The sequence below is a fragment of the Scyliorhinus canicula genome, chromosome 7 (genome assembly GCF_902713615.1).
Source record: "Scyliorhinus canicula chromosome 7, sScyCan1.1, whole genome shotgun sequence".
Lineage (NCBI taxonomy): Eukaryota > Metazoa > Chordata > Chondrichthyes > Carcharhiniformes > Scyliorhinidae > Scyliorhinus > Scyliorhinus canicula.
In genome coordinates, this window is record NC_052152.1 from 211,150,190 (window position 1) to 211,165,691 (window position 15,502).

Below are 15,502 nucleotides of genomic sequence, written 5' to 3' on the forward strand. Positions count from 1 at the left end.
AAGCCCAGTTCTGACATTGTTTACCGTGTGTCCTGAAGTGGTCAGGCTTCTTGAGACCTTCCATCTTCTGATTAGTCTTCGTCGTAGATTTTCTGAGTTCTGTAACTTCTGGATTTCTTCTTCAATCCCCTAATGCTATTCTTTCCTAATCTAACGGATGTTTACTAATAGAAATAGACACCTGGTAGCATGTGGTGTTCTTTGTGTTGCTTATTTCAGGATAGTTGGCGTAGTGTTCACAAAGATCACAAATAGCTTTAACTTAAACAAATTGATTAATAACATCTATACTACACCCATCTACAGCTAATCTCACTACTGGTTTAAACTATGATCTGCCCTCACTTACACTATCTGTTCTTCTGACCTTCACTAGCTAACTCCTGCATTCAGTCTCCCCCACAATGCTTAGCATCATTGCCTTATATAGTTGTAACTGTAGCTCCCTCTAGTGGCTACTCTCGACACTACATTAACCCTTGCAGTGCCGCGCTGAGGACCCGGGTTCGATCCCAGCCATGGGCCACTGTCCATGTGAAGTTTGCACATTCTCCCCGTGTTTGCGTGGGTCTCACCCCCACAATCCAAAGATGTGCATGGTAGGTGGATTGGCCATGCTAAATTGTCCCTTATTTGGAAAAAATTAATTGGGTTACAATTAAATTTATAAAAAGAAAACCCTTGCAGTGCTGAGGGCCGAGTTGCCTGCTCCTCCTAATTCAGTTGTTTGCATGAAGCTCGTTGAAGGAGCTCAACCATGTGTCCTCCCGCCTACTCGAGCACTGCACGAGCCACCCTGGGCCTCTCTAAGTAAGATCTATAATAACCGCTGACATCAGGGCCAATTGTGTTGTGGGTTCTTCAAACAGCTTTCAGTTAGATTATTCAATGCTGGACACTATTTCATTCACGTATTTCCTGTTTGATGCAGTTTTTTCCATTTTCTTTCTTTACAGGAATGCTCTTATTATCGAAAATGAGGGATACCAACCTTACAAGTAAGTTGTTCTTTCAAGAAATAGTTTAAACATGGTTATCTAAATATGGTCATCCAAATACAGGAAAACAACATTTCTCAGACAATCCTGATCACAAGAACACAAGAAATGTGAGGGAGAGACCACTCACCCCATCGAGCCTGATCCAGCATTCAATAAGATCATGCTACTAATCGCTTCTCGGCTTTTGGCTAAGATGAGCGCAGGGTCAGGTGGAATGCCAGGATCTGGAGTGTCTCCCTGGTAGGGACAACGAATTGGATTCAATTTGAGTTGGTTTTTGGAGCAGGCAAGGAGCAGGATTAGGGGTTTTCCCCTGTCCACACTCTGAGCTCGAGCTTTGTAAAAGTAAGAAATATAATAAAATAATAAGATCATGCTAATCCCCCATAACCCTGATTCCCATGGAGATCCAGACTAGAATTCTCTGGCTGTGTGCTAGCGGTGGGATTCTCGGATTCCGCTGGCAACACACCCCCACCCGTGGGATTCCCGACGGCATGGTGTGGCTTCAATGGGAATTCCTATTGGGAGCAGAGAAATGCACTGCCAGTGACCGGCGGCGCCTCCCGGGAAACACTGGGAAATCCCGCTGCCAGTGACCGGCGGCGCCTCCCGGGAAACACGGAGAATCCCGCTGCCAGCGAACGGCACCGCATCCCGGGAAACACGGAGAATCCCGCTGCCAGTGAACGGCACCGCATCCCGGGGAACACGGAGAATCCCGCTGCCAGTGAACGGCGCCGCATCCCGGGAAACACGGAGAATCCAGCTGCCAGTGAACGGCACCGCATCCCGGGAAACACGGAGAATCCCGCTGCCAGTGAACGGCGCCGCATCCCGGGAAACACGGAGAATCCCGCTGCCAGTGAACGGCACCGCATCCTGGGAAATATGGAGAATCCCGCTGCCAGTGAACGGCACCGCCTCCCGGGGAACACGGAGAATCCCGCTGCCAGTGAACGGCGCCGCATCCCGGGAAACACGGAGAATCCCGCTGCCAGTGAACGGCACCGCATCCCGGGAAACACGGAGAATCCCGCTGCCAGTGAACGGCACCGCATCCCGGGAAACACGGAGAATCCCGCTGCCAGTGAACGGCACCGCATCCCGGGAAACACGGAGAATCCCGCTGCCAGTGAACGGCACCGCATCCCGGGAAACACGGAGAACCCCGCTGCCAGCGACCGGAGGCGCATCCCGGGAAACACGGAGAATTCCGCTGCCAGTGAACGGCACCGCATCCCGGGAAACACGGAGAACCCCGCTGCCAGCGAACGGCACCGCCTCCCGGGAAACACGGAGAACCCCGCTGCCAGCGACCGGAGGCGCATCCTGGGAAATATGGTGAATCCCGCTGCCAGCGAATGGCGCCGCCTCCCGCCTCCCGGGAAACACTGGGAAATCCCGCTGCCAGCGAACAGCGCCACCTCCCGCATCCCGGGAAACACGGAGAACCCCGCTGCCAGCGACCGGAGGCGCATCCTGGGAAATATGGAGAATCCCGCTGACAGCGAACGGCGCCGCCTCCCGGAAAACACTGGGGAATCCCGCTGCCAGCAACCGGCGCTGCCTCCTGCTTCCTACCCTCCCGGGAAACGCGGAGAATCCCGCTGCCAGCGAACGGCGCTGCCTCCTGCTTCCTACCCTCCCGGGAAACGCGGAGAATCCCACCACGAGTGAATGGCGCCGCCTCCCGGGAAACACGGAGAATCCCGCTGCCAGCGAACGGCGCCGCCTCCCAGAAAACACTGGAGAATCCCGCTGCCAGCGAACGGCACCGCATCCCGGGAAACACGGAGAATCCAGCTGACAGCGAACGGTGCCGCCTCCCGGGAAACACGGAGAATCCCGCTGCCAGCGAACGGCGCTGCCTCCTGCTTCCTACCCTCCCGGGAAACGCGGAGAATCCCACCACGAGTGAATGGCGCCGCCTCCCGGGAAACACGGTGAATCCCACTGCCAGCGAACAGCGCCGCCTCCTGGGAAACACGGAGAATCACGCTACCAGCGAACAGCGCCGCCTCCGACCTCACGGGAAACACGGGGAATCCCACTGCCAGCGAACTCCGCCACCTCCCGGGAAACATGCAGCCGGGGGGACGGAGAACCCCACCCAAAAATCGGTCTATCTCAACCTAGAATATTATTCCGATTCCAGGCCAGCCAGCGAGGAAGGGCTTGGCACCGCACCAAGAGGCCATGGCGGACTATTACACTAGCCGGCGCAGAGGGAAAGAGTGCCCCCACAGCACAGGCCCACCCGCGGATCGGTGGGCCCTCTCCCGGGGCCAGATCCCCCCGCGTGCCCCCGAGGACTCTGCAGGCCGCGTGTAGAGCCAGGCCCCACCGGTACCGACCTGGTGTATTTTATGCCAGCGGGACCAGCCGAAAACAGGCGGCCACTCGGCACATCGCGGGCTGGAGAATCGCCGGGGGGGGGGGGGGGGGGTAGAGGGCACTGCCAACGGCCCACGACCGTTGCTGCGTGATTCCCGTCCCCGCTGAAAAACCGGCACCGGAGAATCCGGCAGCCAGCGTCGGGGCGGGTTTCATGCCGCCCCCCCCGGCGATTCTCTGGCCCGGCGTGGGGTCGTAGAATCCCGCCCATGGTTTATTAAAACAAACTTTATCACTAACTTTAACACCATGAAGAAAATAGCTTTCAATTACCAGTTAAACAATATATAACAATGAAACACTAACTTCTAACTGCGATCCAATCAGCAAAACCACTTTTAACTAGCCGCCGAAAACACTGGATCACTTTCCAAACATTGGACTGAGATCTTTTCAGACTTGTTGAAGAGAGAGACCTGACTCTGTCGGAATAATGCAGAATCTCTGTCTGTATTCTTCAGAAACTGCTTCTCAACTCCCCTTCCAGCCAAAAACTAAACTCTGAAAACTCCGCAGCTGACTGAGTCAGCCCCTGGCCCCGCACCTTATTATTATTAACTACATCATCCTCCTCCGCCCCGGCAGCCATCCAATGGGGTTTCCCATTGTGGCCACCCCCACACCATCGGGAAATCCACGGGTGTGAGTGTGCTGCCGGCAAAGCAGAGGATCCCGCCGACAGAGAATCCCGCTCAATGTCTCTAATTATCTGCTCCCCAGGGAAGCTTCTTTCTTTGAACAAAATTCCATTAGCCGTATTTCGGTAAACAATATACATGGTTGGAATGAATTATGATCGAGCTTTTACGATGCTTTAATTATCTCTTCTGTAGCCAGAGTGTCTGCCTGTCTTTTAAACCAGGATTTTTAAAATCCCTACTTGAGCAGTCACATACTCACAGTAACACAGAATTTTAACCATTACTGTACTAATTACATATTATACAATATACTGGGTGTGATTTAGCTACTGCATTGCTCCCAGCGGGGTTCAGGATACGCTGGGTGAATAGCGGAAAAGATCAAAATAGAGATTTGTGCCAGGTGTGAACCAGTTTACAATTTACCTGGCCCACTCCCAGCAGCGAGTTCTTGGATCTCACCCAAAAATGGCGAGAATATAATTAACCCTCATTTGCATTCATTTCCATCTCATTAATTAGAATGCAGTGGCCTCCTGGGAATTACCCAAACGGCCAGCAGGAAGTCACACGGGTGTTGTTTACTGCTCTTTTTACAAACATTAAGCTTTTTTTTATTATAATCTTTATTGTCACAAGTAGGCTTACATTAACACTGCAATGAAGTTACTGTGAAAATCCCCTAGTCACCATATTCCGGCCCCTGTTCAGGTACACTGAGGGAGAATTCAGAATGTCCAATTCACCTAACAGCACGTCTTTCGGGACTTGTGGGAGGAAATCGGAGCACCCGGAGGAAACCCACGCAGACACAGGGAGAGCACGCAGACTCCGCACAGACAGTGACCCAAGCCGGGAATCGAACCTGGGACCCTGGCGCTGTGAAGCAACAGTGTTAACTACTGTGCTGAAGCAGGTGCAATGGCTGCTGAGGGAACTGAGGAGGTGAGGAGCCATATCCATTTTCCAGCATGAAGCTCAATGGCACAGGAGCTGCTGCCCCAGTGCTCAGGGTGGGGGGGGGGGGGGTTTGTCAGGGGGCAGAACCGTTCTTGGTCGGGGATCGCCCCTAGGCCGGTGGGGGGGGGGGGGGGTAGTCTTTGCATCTGTGAGGCCTTCAAGCCATCTGTAAATATTGTGGAGTTCCATAACAGTGGCAATCACAGCTGCAACCTGTCTTCCCCACCAAACCCCCCCAGGACAGAGCCATTCTGCTGCCTGTCTGTCCCACCAAACCCCCCCCAGGACAGAGCCATTCTGCTGCCTGTCTGTCCCCCCACCCCCCCAGGACAGAGCCCCGCTGCAGCCTGTCTGTCCCCCCACCCCCCCAGGACAGAGCCCCGCTGCAGCCTGTCTGTCCCACCAACCCCCCCAGGACAGAGCCATTCTGCTGCCTGTCTGTCCCACCAACCCCCCCAGGACAGAGCCCCGCTGCAGTCTGTCTGTCCCCCCACCCCCCCCAGGACAGAGCCCCGCTGCAGCCTGTCTGTCCCCCCACCCCCCCCCCAGGACAGAGCCCCGCTGCAGCTTCTCTCCTGAAAATCAATTTCACCCCCATTGACTGTGAGCAGCCTCCAGCTTCACAGCTGAAGGATATTTCAAATGCGGAATTAGCCACATGAGTAGCGATAACACTTCACACTCCTCAACTTTCAAGTGCCTCCTCAAGGGCACACATATCAGGGCACGCACTGGGGTATCAGGGAGTGCCTTTATTAACAGGAAGGGGTTCCACTCCCTGAATGTTCAGATCATGTGTCTGCACTGCCTCCATATCAAACATGTGTGTCCCCGCCACCCAGGGAGCATACATGACAGCTACATCCTGAGGCACGTGGAGATCCCCGCTATCTTTGAGGACCAACCCAGGATGACGGTTTGTCTCGTTGGCTCGTGGGGGGACTTTGTGCTGCGGTCGTGGCTGATGACACGGTGCAGAGACCCATTAAAATGAGGCCCACGTTGCCACCTGTGCTGTCACTGAGCGGCACATCAGGCTGCTGAAAATGCGGTTCCGATGGCTGGATCTCTCTGGTTGTGCCCTGCAGTACACCACCCAGAGGGTCTCCCACTTTGTGGTGGTCTTCTGTGCCCTCCACAACCTGACACCAGCGGGGCAACATGCTGGAGGAGGAGGAGCAGGAGGAGGCAGAGGGACATGTGGCCTCATCGTCATCGGAGGAGGAGGAAGCGACCAGGATGAGCCGGAGGATGAGCTCGAGGGGGAGATGAGGATGAAGGACAGCCGGCGGCAAGGACCTGACAAGCCAGGAGGCCCTCATCATTTCCAGATTCTCTTAGGATGAGGCTGTGCCCGTCAGCTCAACACCACCCACCATTTCCCTCTCCCACCCCTGATCTCTCCTTCCACAGAATCACAGAATAATACAGCACAGAAGAGGCCCTTCGGCCCATCGAGTCTGCACCGATACATGAAAAACACCTGACCTGCCGATCTAATCCCATTTGCCAGCACTTGGCCCATTGCGTTGAATATTATGACGTGCCAAGTGCTGATCCAGGTACTTTTTAAAGGATGTGAGGCTCCCCCCCCCGGCCCACTCAGTGCTCTTCGGATACACATCAGAGGTGGAGGTGGCCCTGCTAGTTTTCTCGCCATGTGGCCTTTGATGCTCTTGGCGGACGTCTTCTGGAGCCAGAGGGCCCGGCCAACTTACGGATGTCACCGGTGTCACCATGCCACCCTGTTCTGCCCGCTGCACTTGAGATGCGCTGGTGTCAGAAGGGAGGTATTCAGAAGAGCTGGAGACTGCCGTTGTCTCCTTGGTGGCAGGCCCCAGGTTGGCCTCCAGCACTTCATCCTCCCTGATGATGCCCATAGGGCCCTGGGGGCTTCCATAGGATGGAGGGGCAGCTATTGTGAGCTCCAGAGGCCTCTGAGTCATCTGGCTCTGCCGGTCCTGGCTGCTTTCATTCTAGATTTAGATTTTAGATTTAAATTTATTGTCACATGTACCGAGGTACAGTGAAAAGTATTGTTCTGCGTACCGACCAGGCAGATCGTTCCATGCATGAAAAATCACAGGGACTTACGATAAATGCACAATGTAAATACATCGGCATCTGGTGAAGCAGACAGAATGTAGTCTGCACCATGGTGTTGATGCCCTCAGTGACTGGGCCACATTCTGCTGCTCCTCAGCAATGGCCATCTGCATCTGGGACACATCTCTCATTGACTGGGAGATTATGTCAAGGCCCTCAGCCATGGTTATCACAGACAGAGCCATGCTTTGGGAACCACCATTCAAGACCCGGACGTTGTGCTCCAGGTTGTCCACTGCGGACGCCACCCTAGCAGTGTTGGCCTCAGTGCCACGTGTTGCCAGCAACATGTCCTGCGGCTGAAGCCTTTGGGACTCCTTCAATCAGCTATGCAATCGCTGGAATGTCGCTGACATCCCGTTCTGAATCTCACGGCTGTCCTATGATCTGCATCAGCTCCGGGAGAACCATGTCCAGATGCTCAGCATCTGACTGGGACCCAGTTGTGTTCTGGGATCCAGCAGGTCTCGGATTGCTGTCTCCCTTCGATGTTCCTCCCTCCACCTGATGTGCATCAGCAGCTGTGTGGTGCTCACCAGATTGTGCCCCAGAAGCCTGTCCACTAATGTCATCCACCAAGGTAAGTGTCTCTTTGTTGGTGGAAGGTTGGGGTGATAGCTGTGATGCCTCCATGGTGGTTTCCTTGGAGTTCTCCTCCGAGGTGGTCTCTTGGGTGGTGGGAGGAAAACCACTCCGGATGGCCCGGCCTCCTCAGATGGGGATCCTGCGAGACAATGGACATGTGGTCAGTGAGAGGGAAGGATCATGTTGTCTGACATGAACTACATACTAGAGACCGGTCATCTGGGTGAAGGGGCAGTGGATCCTCACCTCCCTGGCCCAGGCCAACCTCAGCCCAGTAACTGCTCTCTCCTCGGTCAACACTGTGATCTCCAAGGCCGGTTTCTCATAGGGGGTGATGACTCTGGTACATAGATACATAGAACTTACAGTGCAGAAGGAGGCCATTCAGCCCATTGAGTCTGCACCGGCTTCTGGAAAGAGCACCCTACCCATGGTTAACACCTCCACCCTATCCCCATAACCCCATAACCCAGCAACACCACCCAACACTAAGGGCAATTTTGGACACTAAGGGCAATTTATCATGGCCAATCCACCTAACCTGCACATCTTTGGACTGTGGGAGGAAACTGGAGCACCCGGAGGAACCCACGCACACACGGGGAGGATGTGCAGACTCCGCACAGACAGTGACCCAAGCCGGAATCGAACCTGGGACCCTGGAGCTGTGAAGCGATTGTGCTATCCACAATGCTACCGTGCTGCCCTGATCTCTGGCACCACTCCACTTTGGTCCCATATCCGCCTATTATGGCCGATCTTCTTCTGCGGGGAATTAGAAACAAAGAAATAGGAGCAGGAGGAGGCCATTCGACCCTTCCAGCCCACTCCACCATTCAGTATGATCGCGCCTGATCATCCAACTCGTTAGCCTAATCCGGCTTTTCCCCCCTATCCTTTGATCCCCTTTGCCCAAAGTGCGATATCCAACTGCTTCTTGAAAACATACAATCACAGAATAATACAGCGCAGAAAAGGCCCCTCGGCCCACCGGGTCTGCATTGACGCATGAAGAACACCTGAAAATAATCCCATTTGCCAGCATTTGGCCCATAGCCTTGAATGTTAAGATGTGCCAAGTGCTGATCCAGGTACTTTTTAAAGGATGTGAGGCAACCCGCCTCTACCCCCCTCCCAGGCAGTGCGTTCCTGACCGTCACCCCCCTCCCAGGCAGTGCGTTCCAGACCATCACCACCCTCTGGGTAAAAAGGTTTGTCCTCAAATCCCCCCTAAACCTCCCACTCCTCACCTTGAATTTGTGTACCCTTCTAACTGACCCTTCAACTAATGGGAACAGCTGCTCCCTATCCACCCTGTCCATGCCCCTCATAATCTTGTCCACCTCGATCAGGTCACCCCTCAGTCTTCTCTGCTCCAGTGAAAACAACCCAAGCCTATCCAACCTCTCTTCATAATTTAAATGTTCCATCCCTGGCACCATCCTGGTGAATCTCCTCTGCACCCGCTCCAGTGCAATCACATCCTTCCTATAATGTGGTGACCAGAATTACACCCAGTGCTCCAGCTGTGGCCTCACCAAAGTTCTATACAACTCCGACATGACCTCCTTGCTTTTGTAATCTATGCCTAGATTGGTAAAGGCAAATGCGCCATATGCCCTTTTCACCACCCTATTAACCTGCCCTTCTACCTTCAGAGATCTATTTACAAACACTTTGTTCCCTTTGTTCCTCAGGATTCCCCAGTGTCAGGCCAATCATTGAATGCTTCCTTGTCACATTACTCCTTCCAAAATGTATCACCTCACACTTTTCAGGGTTAAATTCCATCTGCCATTTGTCTGCCCATTTAACCATCCCGTCTATATCTTCCTCTACCCCAAGACACTCAAACTCACTGTTAATTACCCGGCCAATCTGTGTGTCACCCGCAAACTTACTGATTCTACCCCCCACAAAGTCATATGGGGGTCCAGCACAGATCCCTGTGGGGACGCCACTGGACACTGGCTTCCGGTCACTAAAGCAGCCGTCTGTTATCACCCTCTGCCTCCTACAGCTCAGCCAGCTTTGAATCCACCTTATCAAGTTACCCTGTATCCCCAGGTGTATTTGCCTTCTTTATAAGTCTCCCATATGGGACCTTGTCAAAGGCTTTGCTGAAATCCATGTAAACTACATCAACAGCACCACCCACCTTGACCCACAAATGGGTCGAGGTGGGGCTGATCATCTGAAGTTGTTGAATGCACACAGACCGAAGATGTTCAGCGAAGCGATCACCCAGTCTGCGTTTGGTCTCGAGAGAGTATTCAGGATCCTGAACTTCCTGTTGCTTACCATTTTAACAAAAGACCCTGCTCCCATGCCCACATGTCTGTCCTTGGCCTGCTGCAATGTTCCAGTGAAGCTCAACGAAAACTGGAGGAACAACATCTCATCTTCCGGTTAGGCACGCTACAGCCTTCCGGTCTCAACATCGAATTCAACAACTTCAGATGATCAGCCCCACCTCGACCCATTTGTTTTCATTTCATTTTAACTGTCTTTTACCATTTCTTTCTTTCTTAATATACATTTAATCCCCCTCCCCCAATTTTATCCACCTTTCCTGCATATTTCTCCTCTTTGCTTCCCCCTTCCCCTCCCCCCACACCTACAGTTCATCCTCTGATGTTAGTTTCCCTGCTGTTTGACCTTTCACATCTGTTGTCCTCTCTGGGGACTGCCATTAACACTCTTTCCTCTTGGTTTCTGTGGCCATTAGCACCCGGTTTCCCTGGATTTCTGTGGCTATGACTAATCTTTCATTCTCACTCCACAGTATAAATATTTCCCACTTTCTCTGTCAGCTTTGACAAAGAGTCATCGGACTCGAAACGTTGGCTCTTTTCTCCCCCTACAGATGCTGCCAGACTTGCTGAGATTTTCCAGCATTTTCCCTTTCGTCACAGATTCCAGCATCCGCAGTAATTTGCCTTCATCTTGGTCATGATACCCGCACTGACCTCCTGGTCAAGCCTCTCGCACTGACCTCCTGGCTATGCTGCCCGCACTGACCTAGAACATAGAACATAGAACGATACAGCGCAGTACAGGCCCTTCGGCCCACGATGTTGCACCGACATGGGAAGTCAAAAACTAAAGGCCATCTAACCTACACTATGCCCTTATCATCCATATGCTTATCCAATAAACTTTTAAATGCCCTCAATGTTGGCGAGTTCACTACTGTTGCAGGTAGGGCATTCCACGGCCTCACCACTCTTTGCGTAAAAAACCTACCTCTGACGTCTGTCCTATATCTATTACCCCTCAATTTAAGGCTATGTCCTCTCGTGCTAGCCACCTCCATCTGCGGGAGAAGGCTCTCACTGACCACCCTATCTAACCCTCTGATCATTTTGTATGCCTCTATTAAGTCACCTCTTAACCTTCTTCTCTCTAACGAAAACAACCTCAAGTCCATCAGCCTTTCCTCATAAGATTTTCCCTCCATACCAGGCAACATCCTGGTAAATCTCCTCTGCACCCGTTCCAAAGCTTCCACGTCCTTCCTATAATGAGGCGACCAGAACTGCACGCAATACTCCAAATGCGGCCGTACCAGAGTTTTGTACAGCTGCAACATGACCTCATGGCTCCGGAACTCAATCCCTCTACCAATAAAGGCCAACACACCATAGGCCTTCTTCACAACCCTATCAACCTGGGTGGCAACTTTCAGGGATCTATGTACATGGACACCGAGATCCCTCTGCTCATCCACACTACCAAGAATTTTACCATTAGCCAAATATTCCGCATTCCTGTTATTCTTTCAAAAGTGAATCACCTCACACTTCTCTACATTAAACTCCATTTGCCACCTCTCAGCCCAGCTCTGCAGCTTATCTATGTCCCTCTGTAACCTGCAACATCCTTCCACACTGTCTACAACTCCACCGACTTTAGTGTCGTCTGCAAATTTACTCACCCAACCTTCTGTGCCCTCCTCTAGGTCATTTATAAAAATGACAAACAGCAACGGCCCCAGAACAGATCCTTGTGGTACGCCACTCGTAACTGAACTCCATTCTGAACATTTCCCATCAACCACCACCCTCTGTCTTCTTTCAACTAGCCAATTTCTGATCCACATCTCTAAATCACCCTCAATCCCCGGCCTCCGTATTTCTGCAATAGCCGACCGTGGGGAACCTTATCAAACGCTTTACTGAAATCCATATACACCACATCAACTGCTCTACCCTCGTCCACCTGTTCAGTAACCTTGTCAAAGAACTCGATAAGGTTTGTGAGGCATGACCTACCCTTCACAAAACCATGCTGACTATCCCTAATCATATTATTCCTATCTAGATGATTATAAATCTCTTATAATCCTCTCCAAGACTTTACCCACAACAGACGTGAGGCTCACCAGCCTATAGTTACCGGGGTTATCTCTACTCCCCTTCTTGAACAAAGGGACCTCATAGAACATAGAACATTACAGCGCAGTGCAGGCCCTTCGGCCCTCGATGTTGCGCCAACCTGTGAAACCCCTCTAAAGCCCACCTACACTATTCCCTTATCGTCCATATGCCTATCCAATGACCATTTGAATGCGTTTAGTGTTGGCGAGTCCACTATTGCTGCAGGCAGGGCAGTCCACACCCTTACTACTCTCTGAGTAAAGAACCTACCTCTGACATCTGTCCTATATCTATCTCCCCTCAATTTAAAGCTATGTCACCTCGTGCTAGACATCACCATCCGAGGAAAAAGGCTCTCACTGTCCACCCTATCTAATCCTCTGATCATCTTGTATGCCTCAATTAAGTCACCTCTTAACCTTCTTCTCTCTAACGAAAACAGCCTCAAGTCCCTCAACCTTTCCTCATAAGATCTTCCCTCCATACCAGGCAACATCCTGGTAAATCTCCTCTGTACCCTTTCCAATGCTCCCACATCCTTCCTATAATGCAGCGACCAGAACTGCACGCAATAGTCCAAATAAGAACATAAGAACTAGGAGCACGAGTCGGCCATCTGGCCCCTCGAGCCTGCTCCGCCATTCAGTGAGATCATGGCTGATCTTTTGTGGACTCAGCTCCACTTTCCGGCCCGAACACCATAACCCTTAATCCCTTTATTCTTCAAAAAACTATCTGTCTTTACCTTAAAAACATTTAATGAAGGAGCCTGAACTGCTTCACTGGGCAAGGAATTCCATAGATTCACAACCCTTTGGGTGAAGAAGTTCCCCCTAAACTCAGTCCTAAATCTACTTCCCCTTATTTTGAGGCTATGTCCCTTAGTTCTGCTTTCACCCGCCAGTGGAAACAACCTGCCCGCATCTATCCTATCTATTCCCTTCATAATTTTAACTGTTTCTATAAGATCCCCCCCCCCCCCCCCCCCCCCATCCTTCTAAATTCCAACGAGTACAGTCCCAGTCTACTCAACCTCTCCTCGTAATCCAACCCCTTCAGCTCTGGGATTAACCTCGTGAATCTCCTCTGCACATCCTCCAGTGCCAGTTCCTCAGCCATTTCCTTATCTCCCATTATTAAAACTCCCTTCTCATCCTCTAAAGGACCAATATTTACCTTCGCCACTATTTTTTTGTTTCATATATTTGTAAAAACCTTTACTGTCTGTTTTTATATTCTGAGCAAGTTTACTCTCATACTCTATCTTACTCTTCTTTATAGCTTTTTTAGTAGCTTTCTGTTGCCCCCTAAAGATTTCCCAGTCCTCTAATCTCCCACCAATCTTTGCCAATTTGTATGCTTTTTCCTTCAATTTGATACTCTCCCCTATTTCCTTAGATATCCACGGTCGATTTTCCCTCTTTCTACCGTCCTTCCTTTTTGTTGGTATAAACCTCTGCTGAGCACTGTGAAAAATCGCTTGGAAGGTTCTCCACTGTTCCTCAACTGTTCCACCATAAAGTCTTTGCTCCCAGTCTACCTTAGCTAGTTGTTCTCTCATCCCATTGTAATCTCTTTTGAAAATCATTTCTTGTCACAAGTAGGCTTCAAATGAAGTTACCATGAAAAGCCCCAAATCGCTACATCCCGGCGCTTGTTTGGAGAGGCTGGTACAGGAATTGATCCTGCGCTGCTGGCCTTGGTCTGCTGTACATACCAGCTATTTAGCCCACTGTGCTAAACCAGGCTGCACCAGAGTTTTGTACAACTGCAACATGACCTCATGGCTCCGAAACTCAATTCCTCTACCAATAAAAGCTAACACACCGTACGCCTTCTTAACAACCCTCTCAACCTGGGTGGCAACTTTCAGGGATCTATGGACATGGACACCGAGATCTCTCTGCTCATCCACACTACCAAGAATCTTACCATTAGCCCAGTACTCTGTCTTCCTGTTATTCCTTCCAAAATGAATCACCTCACACTTTTCTGCATTACACTCCATTTGTCACCTGTCAGCCCAGCTCTACAGCTTATCTATGTCCCTCTGTAACTTGTAACATCCTTCTGCACTGTCCACAACTCCACCGACTTTAGTGTCATCAGCAAATTTACTCACCCATCCTTCTACGCCCTCCTCCAGGTCATTCATAAAAATGAGAAACAGCAGCGGCCCCAAAACAAGATCCTTGTGGTACACCACTAGTAACTGGACACCAGTCAGAACAGTTCCCATCAACCACCACCCTTTGTCTTCTTCCAGCTAGCCAATTTCTGATCCAAACTGCTAAATCACCATGAATCCCATGCCTCCGTATTTTCTGCAATAGCCTACCATGGGGAACCTTATCAAACGCTTTACTGAAGTCCATATACACCACATCAACTGCTTTACCCTCATCCACCTATTTGGTCACCTTCTCAAAGAACTCAGTAAGGTTTGTGAGGCACGACCTACCATTCACAAAACCATGTTGACTATCTCTAATCAAATTATCCCTTTCCAGATGATTATACATCCTATCTCTTATAAATCTTTCCAAGACTTTGCCCACAACAGAAATAAGGCTCACTGGTCTATGGTTATCGGGGTTGTCTCTACTCCCCTTTTTGAACAAGGGGACAACATTTGCTATCCTCCAGTCTTCTGGCACTATTCCTGAAGACAAAGATGACTTAAAGATCAAAGCCAAAGGCTCAGCAATCTCCTCCCTAGCTTCCCAGAGAATCCTAGGATAAATCCCATCCGGCCCAGGGGACTTATCTATTTTCACACTTTCCAGAATCGCTAACACCTCCTCCTTATGTACCTCAAGCCCTTCTAGTCTAGTAGCCTGTATCTCAGTATTCTCCTCGACAACATTGTCTTTTTCCTGTGTGAATACGGACAAAAAATACTCATTTAGGACCTCTCCTATCTCCTCGGACTCCACGCACAACTTCTCACTACTGTCCTTGACTGGCCCTACTCTTACCCTAGCCATTCTTTTATTCCTGACATATCTGTAGAAAGCTTTAGGGTTATCCTTGATCCTACCTACCAAAGACTTCTCATGTCCCCTCCTGGCTCTTCTTAGCTCTCTCTTTAGATCCTTCCTAGCTCACTTGTAACTCTCAAGCGCCCTAACTGAACCATCACGTCTCATCATTACATAAACCTCCTTCTTCCTCTTGACTAGTGTTTCAACTGCTTTAGTAAACCATGGTTCCCTCGCTCGACCTCTTCCTCCCTGCCTGACAGGCACATACTTATCAAGGACACGCAGTAGCTGTTCCTTGAACATGCTCCACATTTCCATTGTGCCCATCCCCTGCAGTTTTCCTCTCCAGCCGATGCATCCTAAGTCTTGCCTCATCGCATCATAATTGCCTTTCCCCCAGATATGACTCTTGCCTTGCGGTACATACCTATCCGTTTCCATCACTAAAG

General features: G+C 50.9%; 1 protein-coding gene across 1 annotated transcript in view; it reads left to right on the plus strand.

The window, feature by feature from the left end:
• LOC119969776 (fer-1-like protein 4) overlaps positions 1-15,502 on the plus strand; it is a 427,310-nt gene that overhangs the window by 65,714 nt on the left and 346,094 nt on the right. Inside the window, 1 exon segment of the mRNA XM_038803853.1 lies at positions 957-998. Within this exon segment, the coding sequence (XP_038659781.1) occupies positions 957-998 (42 nt within the window).